This window comes from Eptatretus burgeri, chromosome 18, assembly GCF_056783735.1.
Source record: "Eptatretus burgeri isolate ZD-2024b chromosome 18, Ebu_testis_v1, whole genome shotgun sequence".
Taxonomy (NCBI): Eukaryota; Metazoa; Chordata; class Myxini; order Myxiniformes; family Myxinidae; genus Eptatretus; species Eptatretus burgeri.
In genome coordinates this window covers 41,169,479-41,186,711 of record NC_140978.1, presented here as the reverse complement: position 1 = coordinate 41,186,711, position 17,233 = coordinate 41,169,479, and the positions used below count along the sequence as shown (strand labels likewise).

Genomic DNA, 17,233 nt, shown 5'->3' with positions numbered 1-17,233 from the left:
CACCCTAAATCAGCGCAGTGCCGGCTACAGGCTACAATCAGCAGTGGAGCATTCATTTTTCCAAAGGGGGCACTTTATTTTAACACCCCTATATATAGCAAGCAAATGCTCACCTATACAATAAACAACACAGTGAAAGTGCTTTGAAAAAGGCTACAAGTATAGGCAACTACAATTATGCACCAACAACAATTAAAATTATAGCATTATAATGTCTTTAATGCAATATCACCATCTCCACGGCGGGAGAGAAAAAAAAAGGTACTGTGCACATAACAGGCCTTCACTTATAATGAAATCACTTAATAGATAGACCTACTGTAGTGTGCACTTAACACTATAACTAGCTAGGTTAACATTAGTCCAGTACTGTAGTTCAGTTGACACCTTAACAAAACAATAACTATACAGAAAAAAGCAACATACTGTGGAAACACGATCGCACCAACAACAACAAATAAAATTAATTATGTTGAGCATTATAATCACATAATGTCACAATCTCCACGGCGGGAGGAAAAGGGGGAAAAAAGGCTATGCACCAACAACTACAAATACAAATATGTTGAGCATTAATTTATTGGCCTAGTGTCTTAATGTCGCTATCTCCACGGCGGGAGGAAAAGGAAAAAAAAAACTATTTCGACTCTTACCAATTCCAGGATAGGTTTAACTTTTGTGGCATCAAGGAAACTGTCATCCTCGGGGTCCAGAGCTGTCAATGCAGTAATCAGTTTCCCATCACGTTCACTAAAGCGAGCCTCTATCTCTCCCTATCTTTAACACCTGTAAAACATATTAAAAATAGAGGGGGAGCACTCGGTATAGTGCAAAACCTCCGCCACCAAAACTGCTGGGTCATTTAAGTGAACCTGATATCCTATTCATTGTAGGTCAAAACAGATCAGACTGTACTGAACCACGATTGAATAAACTAAACTAGATCGACGCGCATGTAGAAATGCCAAAAAATAAAAATCGAAATTTTTTTGAAAAAAAAGTTGCAAAATTTGTTTTTTTTTTCTCGAACAATTTTTTTTTTGGGGGGGGGGTTGGAAATCACTCAAAACATGTAGAAATGCAAAAAAATACAAAATTCAAATATTTTTCAAATAAAATCTAAATTTTTTTGAAAAAAGTTGCAAATTCTTTTTTTTTTTTTTCTCTCTAACAAATTTTTTTTTTGGTTGGGAATCACTTAAAACATGAAGAAATGCAAAAACAAAAAATTCAAATATTTTTTCAAAATGGCCGCCATAGCGGCCATATTGGACTTTAGACCAAGTCCAAAATCTAATGGCATGATCCTTGGACCATACCTAATCCCACCCCCACCAAGTTTCGTCGAAACCCGTCCAGGAGTTTTTCCGTAATACTGTTCACAAACAAACAAACAAACAGACAGGGGTGAACCGTCCATCTTCGATGGCGGAGGTTAATAATGGTGGGGTAGGGTATACCCTTGTCCAATATGGACTGGGGGGGCATTGCCCCCCCCCTAATTCCCCCCCCATGGGGCCGACACTGAATCAGCGCCCTCCCCCTTTTCACCTTTGAACCTTCATCCAGGCTGGATCCGCCCCTTTCACTTCCGATTGGCCAGCTTCTCCAGAGGGTAAGACCTTTCTGATCCGTTGTGCAAGTCATGCTTGCACACGGACGTGGTTGAAATCACCGGCTTCACGCGGACGTGGTTGAAATCACCAGCTTCACACGGATGTGGGTTGTCGTTGTTGTTGTTATTGTTGTTGTTAAAAAAAAACATAGAGAAAGAATAACGGCGAACTCAAAGATGCACATCCCGGCACACGAATAATTCCCTTTATACATCGGTGTGGAAATCTAACCTAGAACACACACTTAACGAAATAACTGACCTCTGGGGAACCTGACTGGTGTTCTGTGAATTTCCACAACTGTAACACTACCCCCTCCCCTTTTTATAGACTCGTCCCGAGTCGTCAAATTTTTGTGTGCCTTCATGTGTAAGTTCTCCCCGAGTACATCTTACCTTTGGATCCCTGAGTGTGACATTTGGTGTATCCGTGTCCCAAAAGTAAATAACATATGGGCTGTGTAACTAACTAAACAAACTCACTCGTACAGATGACTTAACTAAAATTGCCGATGCTACGACAAACATGCAGGGGGAGCAAAACTCATTTACAATTTTACTTATCCTTAACCTTATAATTTTACACTAAACCATGGCCCAGGACTGAAGGACTCTGTGGGAAAAAGGGCATGGCAAATGTTAGTCATAGTGTGTGAGGGTGAGCGCTCCCGCAGCTGAAGGTCAGATGTCTTCGGGGCCTGTTCAAAAGGCCCCGTTGTCTGTCACAGAACCTTTTTCATGTCTTCAGCTGCTGGAGGCAACTCACCCCAACCCGGCATGCCATATGCCATCCCACAGGCCATTTGAAGAGGGTAGCCAGGTTGCCCAAATGCAGTCTCTGGCTCCCCATGCAGGGACAAGAAGGTAGCCGGCTGCCCAATGCAGTCCCAGGCCCCCCTTGAATTGAACTGGATGGGATAATGCAGAAACACAAGTACAGGGAGGTAGCCGGCTGCCAAATGCAGTCCCAGGCTCCTCCCTGCCATGAACTGGATGGACATGGATGCAAGCAAAACATGGTGCATGGGCTGCTCAATGCAGTCCCCATGATGTAGCTGCCTGCAGGGCAGTTTTTGAAAGACGGATGATCCTGGCACACATGGTGATGGATGGCATACAGGGCAAATGCAAGACACAAGGGCTAGCAGGCATGGGGTTAAGGCAGAGGCAGGCAGACAAGGCATGGCGGAGCAAGGCCGGAACAGGCCGCTGTAGCACAAACAGGCCGGCATACGAAGCTGGCCAGCCTCTTGTCTCGTTATGGAGGTTTGTGGAGGGAGTGCGGTGGTGCCGGCCGCTATGAAGGCGGGCTTGGACCTACCCTACTGTCTCCCTCCCAACCTATCGCCTTTGCCTGTCTCGGTCCATACCCACTCCCTTAGTTTGCAAAAATCCAAATTCAGCCCCATCTTATTTATTTACTCTATTTATAATTTCGTCTCCCGAACCCCCCTTTATTGTCCCTGTCCGGCTAACCTACCATGTCACCTAGCCTACTCCCAACCCCTACGTTCCTTTCCTGGAGGGGAAAAAGGGAGAGCTCGCGTCCTGTCTCGAGGCACAATTAAACCTCAGAATGGCCTCCTCAGATTTCAGCGATCTAACCCAAGGTGGGTCGAGTGGCCTACCGAGAGCGAAGGGATGAATGGTGTGGAGGGTTTCACTTCCCTATCTACCCTAACATTTATTACAACTTAAACTACCCCGGGGTTTTCCAAAAACGCCTGACACTTAAACTATAGGTTCTAAAAACCATGATTCCCGTCGCCTGTGTTGGTGTCCATTATAAATTTGGGCCCAGCCCTCAAAATTTTATTGTTCCTCTTAAGCCCTCGATCATGCGGAGGAGAAGGAGGAAGAGAACGACGACCACGATGACAAGCTCCAAGACCAGAAGTCAAAGACGACGAGAAGTCAGACTTCAAGACCAGATGGAGACGAGAGGTCCCTCCGAGGATCCTCTGCTCCTTTCTTCTCCTTTCCTTTCTTTCTTTCTCTCGTGTCTCATCCGGGAGGGTCTCTTATCCAGGAAGGTCGCTTATCCAGGAAGGTCGCTTATCCAGGAAGGTCTCCTAGACAGGAAGGTCGCTTATCCAGGAAGGTCGCTTATCCAGGAAGGTCTCCTAGACAGGAAGGTCGCTTATCCAGGAAGGTCGCTTATCCAGGAAGCTCGCTTATCCAGGAAGGTTACTTATCCAGTGATCGTGAGGATTCTTCGTCCCCTTCTCCCTCTCCTGTCTCTCCTTACACTCGTGCCCTCGCACAATTTTGTGGCTGGGCAGCATGGCTCCACCGGCAGATACTACCCTCTGCCGATTCTCCAACCATGGCACCCCCGGGCCCTGAGACTATCTCCGAGCCTACCAGCTCCCTAAAATCTGGGGAGTGCCCTCCCTGGCTACACCCCCTCGATGCTCACATGGCAGGCTGGCGCCACGGGCCCCTTTCCCCAGGTGCCCGTACCCACGACACTGCCTACATGGTCATTGGCGCTATGGGCCCCGCTTAATGCGGGCCAACCGTGCCCACTACGCTATCCCGGCCCCTCTTGGGCCCTTGGCCTACCGCGGCCAATTAGTCCGGTGCCCGGGGTGCCCACTAAGCAATACTCACCATTCGCAACCACACTCTCAGCCCCTCAATAGAACTCCTGCACCCCTCCAAATGGGTTTCGGGCCTACACACGCACCAACAGCAAAACGACCTCCATTTTGTAAATTTAGCTAACCCACTAACTAACTTTACACTGACCCCAGGATCCCTTGGGTAGGAATCACTCCTCCCCCCAATCACTCATCACACCATGCATACCACATTCACCCCATTCACACAGGCTCGCTGGCCCTCACTCATTCATCAAGTACATTTTCCACTGCATTTAATCACTCATATCACTGAACACTGCCATTCTTCTTACTAAATGCCATAGCTACCTCGTGCTCCCAGTCATCCCTGACAATATAGCACCTTCCATTTAATCTGCGTAGCTAAGCTACGTCCCCTCTACACATTTCCAGTCTGTCACTGTCTTCAAAAATCATTTTCCCATTTCTAAATCTATCCTAAAATCCCTCAAACTAATCGTATGGAAACTAATCCATTCCACGGGCTCCATGAGGAACAACTCACGTCCCCATGAAGCCGGTCTAACTATCACTAACCCCTCCCCCTTACCAGTTGTCTTCCTGTGCCCGAAGCAAGGGGGTTTCCCACCCCTGCCTGGGCTCGTGTACTGGAAGCGAGGCTTTTCCCCCTTCTCTGCACCTCCATGGCGGTGGTTTACGGCACGCCCGTTCGTCCTTACGGGAGATACCGACGTCCCTTCCAAGGGCCGATTCGTGCGGTAATGACGTCACTCCGCCAATTCCGAATAGCGCTCGCTCGCGGGGAATTCCCCACGCAGGACGTGCGCTGTTTGCCCGGCATTCCTGCCGCGAGATTCCCGCCGATGACATCACACGCGCACCGAGCCTGCAGCTGGCGCTCGCGTAACGTCCCGGACCCCCGCTCCGCGTGTTCCGCGAACAGAACACGCAGTATGCAGCACGAAATGCCCCGAACACGTGTCAACGTGGGGACCCGCGGGTTCCAAATCCACCTAACACTCATCGCCATTTTAACCGTCCTCGCGACGGTCTTTTCGATGCGCGGGACGTTTCCGCACTGGAATCCCTCCACGAAAACGCACGCGCAAGGACCGTTCGCTATCTGCCAAACGGGCCCCGCACACGACGTCACGTGAACCCGGCGCGGTTCTCAAAATAGCTACGGCCGCTACACGGCCATTGTCTGTTGTCTGGACCCGTCTGTCCATTTCCACACACGCCATCTTACTCAAGCACGCCATTTCACTCACGCTATGCGCGCGTTTCAACACGCATTTCGCCACACTCGTAACCACACACACACCGGGACAATCGCGCGGGGGATTCGCGCCACCACAAGCGCTCCCCGGGTCTCCATACCCCCCAAGCACCGCGTGTACCCTTTCACAGCACTCGCCCGCTCTACCTCGTTTGGCACGACCCAACTCACCTCGTCGCGATCTGCTTCAAGGGAGCATATTTCCTCCCTTCGTTCCTGAAGGAGGCTATCCTTCTGCTCGCACCAGGTCACGGCGCATTCCCCAAGCTCCCCCTGATTGTCCCTCGCTAACTCCGTGTGTGTGTGTGTGTGTGTGTGTGTGTGTGTGTGTGTGTGTGTGTGTGTGTGTGTGTGTGTGTGTGTGTGTGTGTGTGTGTGTGTGTGTGTGTGTGTGTGTGTGTGTGTGTTCCTCTTTAGTTTCATTTAATTCACCCTCTATCTCCCGTGTCTCTTTTTATTTCCGTTGTCTTCTTTATTATTTCCCTTGTCTCTACGTGTCTCGCCCTCCACGTCTTGGTCTCCCAATTTAATTTTTCCCTCTCTGTCACCGTCACTGTCTCAGTCACCTCCACCGCCGCAAGTCGAGTCGGCCCGACCGATCGCCCAGAATATAGATCGCCGCCCGGATAACTCCGAGCGACGGGTCCTTGTACAAGAACCGAAATACGCCAATCGGCAGATCACGTGGGGTAGGGTCGATTGCCAATCTTCAATGTACCTAAATACCCACGTGATCCAACTACCGGGGTATTCCACCCTGAACGGATCTCGTACGGAACAAACCGCCGAGGCGAGCTTGTCCATGCGCGATTCCGAGCGGTGTAATCGCCGAGAACCGTCGGTCCAAATGTCCCCCTATTACGGCAAACCAACGGCTTTCTTACTCCCAACACACGAAATGTTCAGTCAATGATGGAATGGACGCAACGAGCAGGTTTACATTCACACAAGGACATTTATTATAATGAAACACGTATGCAATTAAATAAGGCAAAACATGTATGCAATTATACAAGCAACAAAAGCACGACAAAAGAACTACAACCGTCTACTTATTATGTACAGTCATTTACACTCAACAGCAGTTCCTACTAATTAGACGGGCCCACGGACACACGTACGCGCGCGCGCGCACACACACACACACACACACACACACACACACACACACACACACACACACACACACACACACACACACGAAACGGTGGCTGAGGCCTTTAATCACGAGGTCCAGCTTGGAGGACAGGTGAGCTGAAACTCAGAGCTTGACTCGAACCTTTCCACCTCGTGTGGTCTTCAACTTGTCCGGACCCGGACTCCAGCGAGAGCGAGCTGGATCCAAATCCCTGTGAGCCGCGTTCCTTCCCGAGCTCCCGCGAATCCTCCCGCGCTTCTCAACACGTGCCGGTGAGATGAGGCGCCGATCCTTCCTGTCGATGCGTCGCTTCCCCCGAGGAACCACCTCCAAGAAGATCCGACGCGTCACACCAAGCCGGGAAACAAAATGGAGAACGACAAGCTCCACGAACCAAGAGGAAGAGGAAGAAGAGGAAGAAGCCTCCACTCGCAGCTCGAGCCGAACAACCGGCTCAAGTTCCTTCCAAAACAAAGCAGCAGCCGAAGCTCACTGAGCCAGCCGAAGCAAAAAGCTTCCGAAGGCCTCAAGCCAAGCAAGCCAAGCAGGACCTGACAGCTGCTGAACGACTGCTCTCTCCGAAGCAAAAAGCTTACTCCTCCCACGGGACTCAGCACAAGAACTCTGCACACGGGACTCAGAACGGGACTCTTCACGAACTCAGCCCTACCACGGGACTCCCACGAACTCTTTTGGGACTCTTTTTGAACAAAGAAAAGATGTCCTCTTTATCCTTTGCACCCCCTCCCCCGCACCCGGCCTAACTCATGCCCTCGTGACCCACCCCCCGCTCAACCACAGGTGGGAGGGAGTTGTTGACGTCAACAGGGTTCTTCTTACTCTTCGCAGAAGAAGGGGAGGGACGTCTCCATTGTTTGCTCCCGAACTATTAAATCGATCCACAGCGCATCTAATCGATTTCAAAACATTTAAACAATGGAAGGTGAGCTATCTAGGGAACATGCACTTATCCACATAGCTGACTAAGGGAACCTGTATGTTGTGTGCAATTGAATTCCAAATTCGTAACAATATATAGATATACATATATACATATATAGATATAGATATACATACATATATATATATATATATATATACATATACATCTATATAGATACATATTGTTGTAGATTCTCGCCTGCAAGCGTGCGAACAGCCGCGTTTAGTCGAATCTCGGCCATACGCCCAGCGGACGGACAATCCAGTCGTGGCTTTCCGGAGCAACGCCGAAAACCAGCCACAGGTGTGTTCTTAACCACACCACAACCTTGTCTGCACTCTACCCGCGCTACAGGGTCAATCGCCGAATTGTCCATATACCTAATTAATCGCGCAGGTAGATTACCGAGAGATTGTACCTCAACGGGGCCGCTGGGACACGAACCGCTTAATGCAGCTCGCTCCGTTTTGGGATAACCGAGCGGGGTGTTATCGCGACTCCCGTTGGACCCGATCGCTTTACCGGCTACTTAAAAACCAACTATATTCCGAGGGCAAGATAGCAGTTCAATTGGGGAAAGAGGACACAACGAACGGGTGACATTTAAACAAACACATTTCTTTCAATAAATGAAAGCAATGCAATTGATGGGGAGGATGGTGGAAGGAGGAAAGGGGAGAAGATTCGAGTAAAAAAAGAAGCCTGCAGCCGATCTCTACAATTACTATTTATACATGCACTTAAACAGGTTTTACTTGACGGACTGGCGCCACAAACACACGCACACACACACACACACACACACACACACACACACACACACACACACACACACACACACACACACACACACAAAACCCCGAAAAGAAATAAAAGTAAAACGTGACCGTGTGGTGGATCCCCGAGCTCGTGTCCTCCACGATCGGACCCCACACACGATCCAAAGTGACTCCGTCACGACCACCGACCCAGCCTGAGTGTCTGCGATCCAGAGAGGATCCTCACAAACGCTCCTCACAAACGCTCCCAGCCAGCGCTATCCAGCCAGCGCGCGCAATGCCAAGAGACTGAACAAGACCAAGCTCCTCCAAGCACGCGCGATCCAGAGCAACAGAGCTCACCCCCACAACCACGACCCAGCCACGAACAGCCACAACCACTCCGACTACTTGACGACTCTCCCACTCTTCTTCTCAGCGCTCGCGTTCCGCCGCTTTATACCCATGCCCCACCCCTTCTCAACTCCCACCCTTCCTCCCAGAACACGCGGGAAACTTCCAGAAGGAAGCGTTTTCCCGCCAAATTAGGGACGCGCGCCTCCGCAGTAGTTGTCTTTGTCCTTCGCAGGGTGAAATCCACCGTGGAGACGCCATTCGTTCGGGGGAGGGGGGAACGGGGGCCGCCTGCTTTCCCTCGACGAAGGCCAGGCCTCTGGCAACCGTGTGCCGAGGTAGAAAACGCAGTGGTGGTTGAGGTGGCGTGGTTGAGGCGATCGTGGTTGGTGATTGAGGTGATCGTGGTTGTTGTAATGGTGGCGTGGTTGGCGTTGTGTGGTGGTCGTGAGGGTGGTGTGGTTGGGCGCTTGTGGTTAAGGTGGTTATGTGAATGCAGTGGTGGAGGTGGTGGTGGCGGTGGTTGTTGGGAAGCGGTTGATGATAGCGATGTTGGTGGTGGAGGTGGTGGTTGTGAAGCGGTTGGTCCAAAATATCGATAGCAAAAGAAAAATGGCTAACTCAAAGATCACAGCCCGGGGGACACGAATAAATCCCTTTAGACAACGGTGGGGAAATCTATCTGAACACGGACTTATCGGCATAACTGATCTAAGGACCTATATGGTGCTCTGCGAATTTCCACAGCCATAACACGATATAGATATCGATATACATACATATACATATATATATATATATATATATATATATATATATATATATGCACACACATATAGATATAGATATACATGTATATATATATATATATACATGTATATATATATATATATACATATATAGATATTGATATACATATATATATATATATATATATATTTATATATTGTTACGGTGCCGGGAGTCGGCCGCGAACCGACCGCTCTGACAGAGCCGCAAGTCGAGTCGGCCCGACCGATCGCCCGGAATATAGATCGCCGCCCGAATAACTCCGAAGCCGATGGGTCCTCGTGCAAGAACCAAAATACGCCAATGGGCAGACCCAGTGCCGTATATAAAGAGAGTCTGGCCAACTGGCTAGGCAGGCACCATATTGCATCCCAGCCAGCATGATGCTGGCTATGCGGGAGCATACGCGCGGTGCGATATGAACGGGCATTTTCCTTCTCACACAAAAAGAAATGGGAGTTTCGACTTCAAATTTTCAGCTTTGATCGAAAATGAGTCTCTCTACAAGATGGTGTATTCTGGATGCTGATAAACCCACCCAAAAATAACTGAGGTGGCATAATACCGCAAGTCGCATACTGAGGACGAACTAATCTATTTCTTGACTGTACAAGATTTCTTGCCTGAATTTATGGAAACCTGTGTATCGCACGAACCACAGAGGCTAGAAATTGAGCGCAAAATTTACCAGTTCAGCAAAGCCAACCATGGTTCGGAGAGCTCCTCAGGATGAATTAAAAGAAACATGACCCAGAATTACAGAGTACCAGATTCATAAAACGCCAAAACGAAAAAGTACGGTAGACTGCTATAGATGGCCAGGACGGGAGACGGCTATAACCGCTATAACAATAGCGGTTATAGCCGTCACCCGTCCAGAAGGTGTTAAAAGTCAAAACCATCTTCGGTTCTTCTCCATACGACTTAACCCCTTCAGGACGGAAGGCGGCTATAACCTCCAGGTGGTTATGGCCACCTCCCGTCCTGAAGGGGTTTATACGAACAACTGACACCAAGCTCAGTTCTACTTCATTTTTTTCACACACGCTCTCATTGCCGCACTCTGGCTGCCAAGTTGACTGGCAGTACCAACTTTTGCCTGGCTGACACGGATCGAATTTTGCACTTTGGAATAGATGTGCAGACGCACAGTGAAAAACTTCGTCAGTAGCTTCGTTTTCAGATCGTGGCAGTTGGGAATATCAACTGAGAAAGCTGACAGACGACGGACAAGTTTTTCAACCAGGTTATGCCCATTCAACTGGTCCTGCACCATCCTGAACTGCTTCTCTCCTCTGAACAGCTTGAAAGCCTCGTCACTGCCATGAGTCAAAGCGCCTTCTTTGTACTCCTTCAGTATTGTTATCGCCTTACGACTGCCCTGCGAAAGAGACTTCCGGCGGTCCTCCGCGGCTTCCAGGCAAGTGGTGCAATGTGTCCAGGATTTGGAGACGGAGGAAATACAGTACCCAGCCAGGTAATACAAGCTGCTCTCTTGGGCTTTGCTCAGAGGATCAGGAGGCAGCTCTCCAATCAAATAGCTGAATGTGTCCTCGTCATATTCGTCTGGTGTCGCCGGTTTCTCTTTCAGAGTGTCGAGGAAATCCGCTAAAAATGACCGGTCATCCTCGAGATAATTACCGGACGCGGGACACTTCAGAAATTGCGCCACCGTTATGAGCTTCAGAGCCTGTCGGAATTCCAGCGCGTTTGTTACAGGATTCTTGAATCGGATGCACCCAAACAGGTTATTGAGGCAATCCTGTGTGAGTCTGGATGTAAGAACAAAGTGGTGTCCCCTGGCCAGCAGTTCTCTCTGAATGTCGAGCACAGACGAGGTCGATAATATGACGCCGGATTGCCACGGCTTCCACGATTTGCCACATTCTATCCCTCCGAATACCATCAGCGTCTCTTCAAGGTGCCGGATCGCCTTCTCGTAAGCACACGTATTCGCTTTACTGAGCGCGGTGGCGGGGTGACGGCTGAACTTCAGGTCGAACCAGGTGTTCATAAAGTCCAAAAACCAGGCAGTCGTTAGCAACGCGTTGTCAAAACCTTCGTTTTCCACCAGGTAGTGCAGCCCAGCACTGACCGACTTACTGAAAAAATTCAATGCCTTTCCCACTTTCATTTTGTCGAAATGGGCGGTGCTCGACACCATTTCCGTGCCGAGATTGGGCATCAGTTTCAGATCGTCATTGACCTGAAATATCACCAGTTCCTTGATTGCCCCCAGGCTGACGACATTTGAAGGCAGATCATGCCTGGAGACAATATCAGCACCGAGCTTGAATTCGTTCCCATTCACCAGACCCGCCTTGACATTCTTGATAAGGTGCGGTATGTAGTACATGAAGTGTAGGAACCTGCTGTCGGTGCATGGGTGGGGAATTCGATTGACTGTCACTGCGTGCTTCGAACTAACCAGTCCAAAGTTCTTGAACATTGCTAGATTGGCACTACCCATGTCACATGTGACTGCGCTGACGTGGAGCCCAATGACATGAGGCTGCTGTACGATTTCAGTCACAAGTGGCTGGAAGTAGGCTCCGTTCACCAAATTGCCCGTAAAATGATAGGCAATTGTTTGCTTCGATCTGGAGGTGATGCCAGCCAGCATGAATATGAGGGCATGAGTTGCAGCACCACCATGTCCTGGCAAAGTTACATTTCCGCACAAGCTACTGGATGATCTGTCGAACTGCAATCCCACTTCAATTGTTATTTCACCCAGTGTTAGGCAGCACTCACGCTCCGGTTCCTTCATGGTAGCAACCTTCAGCTGGAGGAAGACGAACACTTTATAAAGAATACCAGGTTCCATCGCAATAACCTCCGTCTTCCGTCGTAACGAACGAAGCGATGGCAGCGGCTGGTGTTGCGACAACAGGACTTTGTGGTCGGTACTGCCACATGCAAAGCGGAGTTGCAGAGCCTTCTTTAGGTTTCTGCTGATCACTGAGTACCCCTTGTGCTGAGATGAGACAGCTTGTTGATCTGATCGAGGTTGAAAACTTTCTGGACATTCGCCTTTAGAGTGACGAGCTCCCTGGATTGTTTGCGTTTGTCTCTGTGCCTCATGTAACCGCCACTTGAGAGAGACCACTTTCGCCTCCACTGCTGCGATCTTGGCATCGTAGTCAGGACCCTGGTCGGTTTCAGCCGGCGTTACAGGGGCATCGGAGGCAAGGTCAACGAGTTGGACATCTTGGTTGTCGTCGTCATTCACAGGCATGTCTTGTTTTGCGTATGTGTGATCTGGGACGGGCTCCTTCTGTGGTGTCGTCTCGTCATGGGGTCGTTTCCTCGGCTTCCTTTTCGTGACAGGCACAATATGCGGGAAGACAGTCGGGATGGCAATGTGCTTGAGTGGTCTTGAACCATCAACCCTCCTGTTTTCATACTGACCATCGTCGAAATGCTTCTGAAAAAACAAAAAAACGGAAAATTGAAGTACGTGTTGACACTCAGTTCGAAGTCAATGAAAGTTTCCAAATACGATTTGCAGTCGAGAACCCCAGGACGGGAAATTCCTGAGATTCCCGGTCAAAATGTGGGAACGATTTCCAGAGAAACGTACGCCGGGAATCCCGGGGAAATATACATCAGATAAAGATTAGAAATGAAAAACAGTGAGCAGTTGCAGTCATCCAGCGACGTTGTCAGTGCATTTTGTTCCACTTGATGACTGTCGTCAGTTGAAGGGATTGAATTTTCCGGGAAAACTGTAAACACTATTTCCTAACCTAATATGGATAAAACCAATGTAAGAAAGTTACTTACGGCTCGTGGCATGTATCGGATCGGATATATTTAAAATCTGGTGTTGACTACTTACGCATTAGTGAAATTTCGGCATCGGATTACGTCTCATTATTTCGGATTCCGAGCTGTTTCAGCGCTCCGATCTGATCCGATCCGACAGGCATTCATTCAATCTGACTTTAACCTAGATACTCCGATCCGACGTCGGATGGGAACTGCAAACCGCTGCTACTTACCGCACAAAGGTAGGCATTGTCGTGTGGAGTCCAGTTCTCCCTTTTCACATTTACGGCCCAACGGCGACATCTTTCCGGGTCCCTGGGAAAGCGGTGCATTTTCACGCCTTACCCGGGACGCACAGCACACCCCAATGCCACACAACACACCATTGTGTCATCAAAAAAGTCAAAATCTGACGAGAAAACGTGAAAAGACGGCGAAAACTATTCTAATTTCGCTCCAAGATTCACTCGTGTTGAGATGGGCTGCAACATGGCGCCAGCAACGCACGTGACCGGGTATTGACCAATCAGAGCGCAGCATGATCGAGGCAATAGTTGGCCAGACTCTTTATATATGGCACTGGGCAGAACACGTGCGGTCGGGTCGATTGCCAACTTCAATTTACCTAAATACCCACGTGATCCAACTACCGGGGTATTTCACCCTCGACGGAACTCGTACGAAACAAGCCGCTTAAGCGAGCCTGTCCCGTGCGCGATTCCGAGCGGCTTAATCGCCGAGAACCGTCGGTCCGAATGTCCCCCTTTTATGGCAAACCAATGGCTTTCTAACTACCAACACACGAAATGCTCAGTAAATGAAAGAATCGACGCGACGAGCTGAAAACATTTAACAATTGGGGTATTTATTAATAATAATGGGGAACTATACTGACTATACGAAATGCAATACAATCATTTACAGCACACAAAGCACTTAACAGTTTCCTACTTATTAGACGGGCCCACGGACACACGTACGCACACACAACCCAATAAATGGTGGCTGATGCCTTTAATAACAGACTCCAGCTTGGAGGACAGATGAGCTGAAACCCAGAACCTATTTCGAACCTCTCCACCTCGTGTGGTATTCAAGCTGTTCGGACCCGGGCTCCAGCGAGAGCGAACTGGATCCAATCGCAGTGAGCCACGATCCTTCCCAAGCTCCGGCAAATCCTCTCGCGCTTCCGAACACGTGGTGGTCAGACGAGGCGCCGATCCTTCCCGTCGATGCGTCGCTTCCCTGAGGAACCCCCTCCAAGATGAGGCCAAGGAGTCGCACTAAGCCGGGAACCAAGCGGAGAACAAAAGCTCCACGAACCAAGAAGAGCCAGCCGAGCAACCAGCTCAACTCTCTTCCAATGAACAAAGCCTCTTTCAACACAAACCAAGAACTCCGAGCCAAGCAACCAGCTCAACTCTCTTCCGATGAACAAAGCCTGTCTCTTCGACGATGAAAAGCCAGAGCCCAAAAAGCGAACAGAGCCAAGCAGAACGCAAAGGTCTGCTGAAAAGCCAAGCTGAAGCAAAAAGCTTACTAAAAGCCTCAACCCGAACCCAAGCCAAGCAGAAGCCGAAGTTCGACTGAACAACCAACCGAACCAACTCAGGATCTCTTCCTTATTCTCCTCCGCCCTTCCCCCACTCCCGGCGTGACTCATCCCGCCATGCCCACACAACCGTGGGTGGGAGGGATTTGTTTACGTCCCGTGATTCAGGACGGGAGGGTTCTTCCTCCTCTTCGCAAAAGAGGGGGAGGGACGTCTCCATTGTGTTGGGATCGCTCCCGAACTATTAAATTGAATCACAGCGCACTTAATCGATTTCTGCCCATTAAACAATGGAAGGTGAGCTATCTAGGGAACAAGCACTTATCGACATAACTGACGAAAGGAACCTGAATGTTGTGTGCAATCGAATTCCCAAATTCGTAACATATATATATATATATATATATATATATATATATATATATATATATATATATATATATATATATATATATATATATATATATATACATATATACACGAGGTGTGTTCAAAAAGTATCCAACATTAATTTTTCGTGCGTAAACAAATGAAGCTCGGGAGGCGTGATTTGGTGCACGTATGTAGGCGATCCTAATCCATATGCGTGAATATTTTCCCGCCTGCAGAAGCTGTCAGTCGCTGACAGACCGCCGATGAGTGAGGAAGTGTAAGTGAGCGCCGTTGGATTTTCATTTTTGACAAAATGACAGAAAAACTTGAACAACGCTACTGCATCAAATTTTGTGTAAAGCTTGGCGATTCCCAAGTGGAAACGATCCGCAAGATTCAACAGGCCTTCGGGAAAGAAGCAATGGGCACCATACAGATCAAAGAGTGGTACAACTGCTTCAAAGATGGTTGCACATCAGTGGAAAGTGAAGCACGTTCTGGTAGGCCCTCGACATCCTGAAATGAGATCATCATTGACCAAGTGAAGACACTGCTGATGCAGGATCGTCGAATCACGATCAGAGAACTTGCAGACGAGGCGGGCGTCAGCATTGGATCTGTTCATTCCATTGTGACTGAGGATTTGGGCTTAAGGAGAATCTCAGCGAAGTTCCTGCCAAAGCTGCTAACGATCGAGCAGAAGCAACCCCGTTTGGAGAACGCACAGGACATGCTGGAGACTGAACAGCGATCCCAACTTCTTCAACACAGTGATCACTGGCGATGAGACCACAGTTATCCGTTATTTTGTCAAAAACGAAAATCCGACGGCGCTCACTTACACTTCCTCACTCATCGGCGGTCTGTCGGCGACTGACAACTTCTGCAGGTGGGAAAATATTCATGCATACGGATTAGGATCGCCTACATACGTGCACCAAACCACGCATCCCTAGCTTCATTTGTTTACGCACGAAAAATTAAGGTTGGATACTTTTTGAACACACCTCGTGTATATATATATATATATATATATATATATATATATATATATATATATATATATATATATATATATATATATATATATATATATATATATATATATATATATATATATATATATATATATATAGATACAGATATACATATATAGATATAGATATATATATATATACATACATATATAGATACAGATATACATATATAGATATTCATACGTATACTTCTGTCGAGATCACGTTTTCACGGCTGATTTAAATCAAGCAATGACTACACCAATCGTCGTAGAGAAGAGCTTTAATGCGCACCAAAAAGTGTATACATAAGAGTAGAAAAGAACAGAATACCTACAGTATACCAGCTCAGTCAAACTCTGGCTCGCAAGCAGTTTTGTTTACTTTATATATACTTTTTCCTGCTCCCCTTGTGCTGTCATCTGTTTTCATGATTTCCCCAACTTCCATCAGTTTTATATTTCCTTTTTCAGATATCGTATTCCTTCGAGGTAACAACACCCCAGCACTGTTTCTCTCCTGGAGTGGCACAGCATTAATCTTTCACTAGCAAGATCTGTTGTTGGTCAATGTGACAGGAAGATCTTTATCACAATATATATTATCTTCTCATTCCACTGCCAGATGTTCCATTTTAAAGATGAATCAACAGAATGAACACAACACCTGTTTATACTTTTTAAAGGTTACTCTCGATCGTCTTAAGTATTTTCACCAATAATGGCTGTTTTTTTCAATGTTGGGAGATGTTCAACAGCTCCACACTTTTATATACACATTTCGATATATATATACATATATATATATATATATATATATATATATATATATATATATATATATATATATATCTTTTTCTTCTTTCGGCTGCTCCCGTTAGGGGTTGCCACAGCGATCATCCGTATCATCCGCATAGTGATTTGGCACATGTTTTACGCCGGATGCCCTTCCTGACGCAACCCTGGTCGCTTCTTATGACACAGGGATATGGTATACCTATTTTAACCGGGGTATACACCGGCCCAGCATACTGGTACTCACTTCGCCGACCTCGGAAGGAT

The 17,233-nt window shown here is 48.0% G+C and overlaps 1 protein-coding gene across 4 annotated transcripts in view; it reads right to left on the bottom strand.

Annotated features, from left to right (window-relative positions):
• The window catches only part of TDO2 (tryptophan 2,3-dioxygenase), a 122,670-nt gene that overhangs the window by 102,894 nt on the left and 2,543 nt on the right, over positions 1 to 17,233 (bottom strand). The window contains exon 1 of one of the 4 annotated variants that reach the window (XM_085864021.1): positions 654 to 786. The exons of 2 other annotated variants lie outside the window; for them this stretch is intronic. Coding sequence is in view for 1 of the 2 variants with exons in the window: in XM_085864019.1 (XP_085720145.1) it covers positions 10,486 to 12,888 (2,403 nt within the window). In the remaining variant the exon portion in view is untranslated. Of the gene's footprint in view, positions 1 to 653; positions 787 to 9,688; positions 12,889 to 17,233 lie in introns of those variants that run through there. One more of the 4 variants, XM_085864019.1, reaches the window with a different exon arrangement.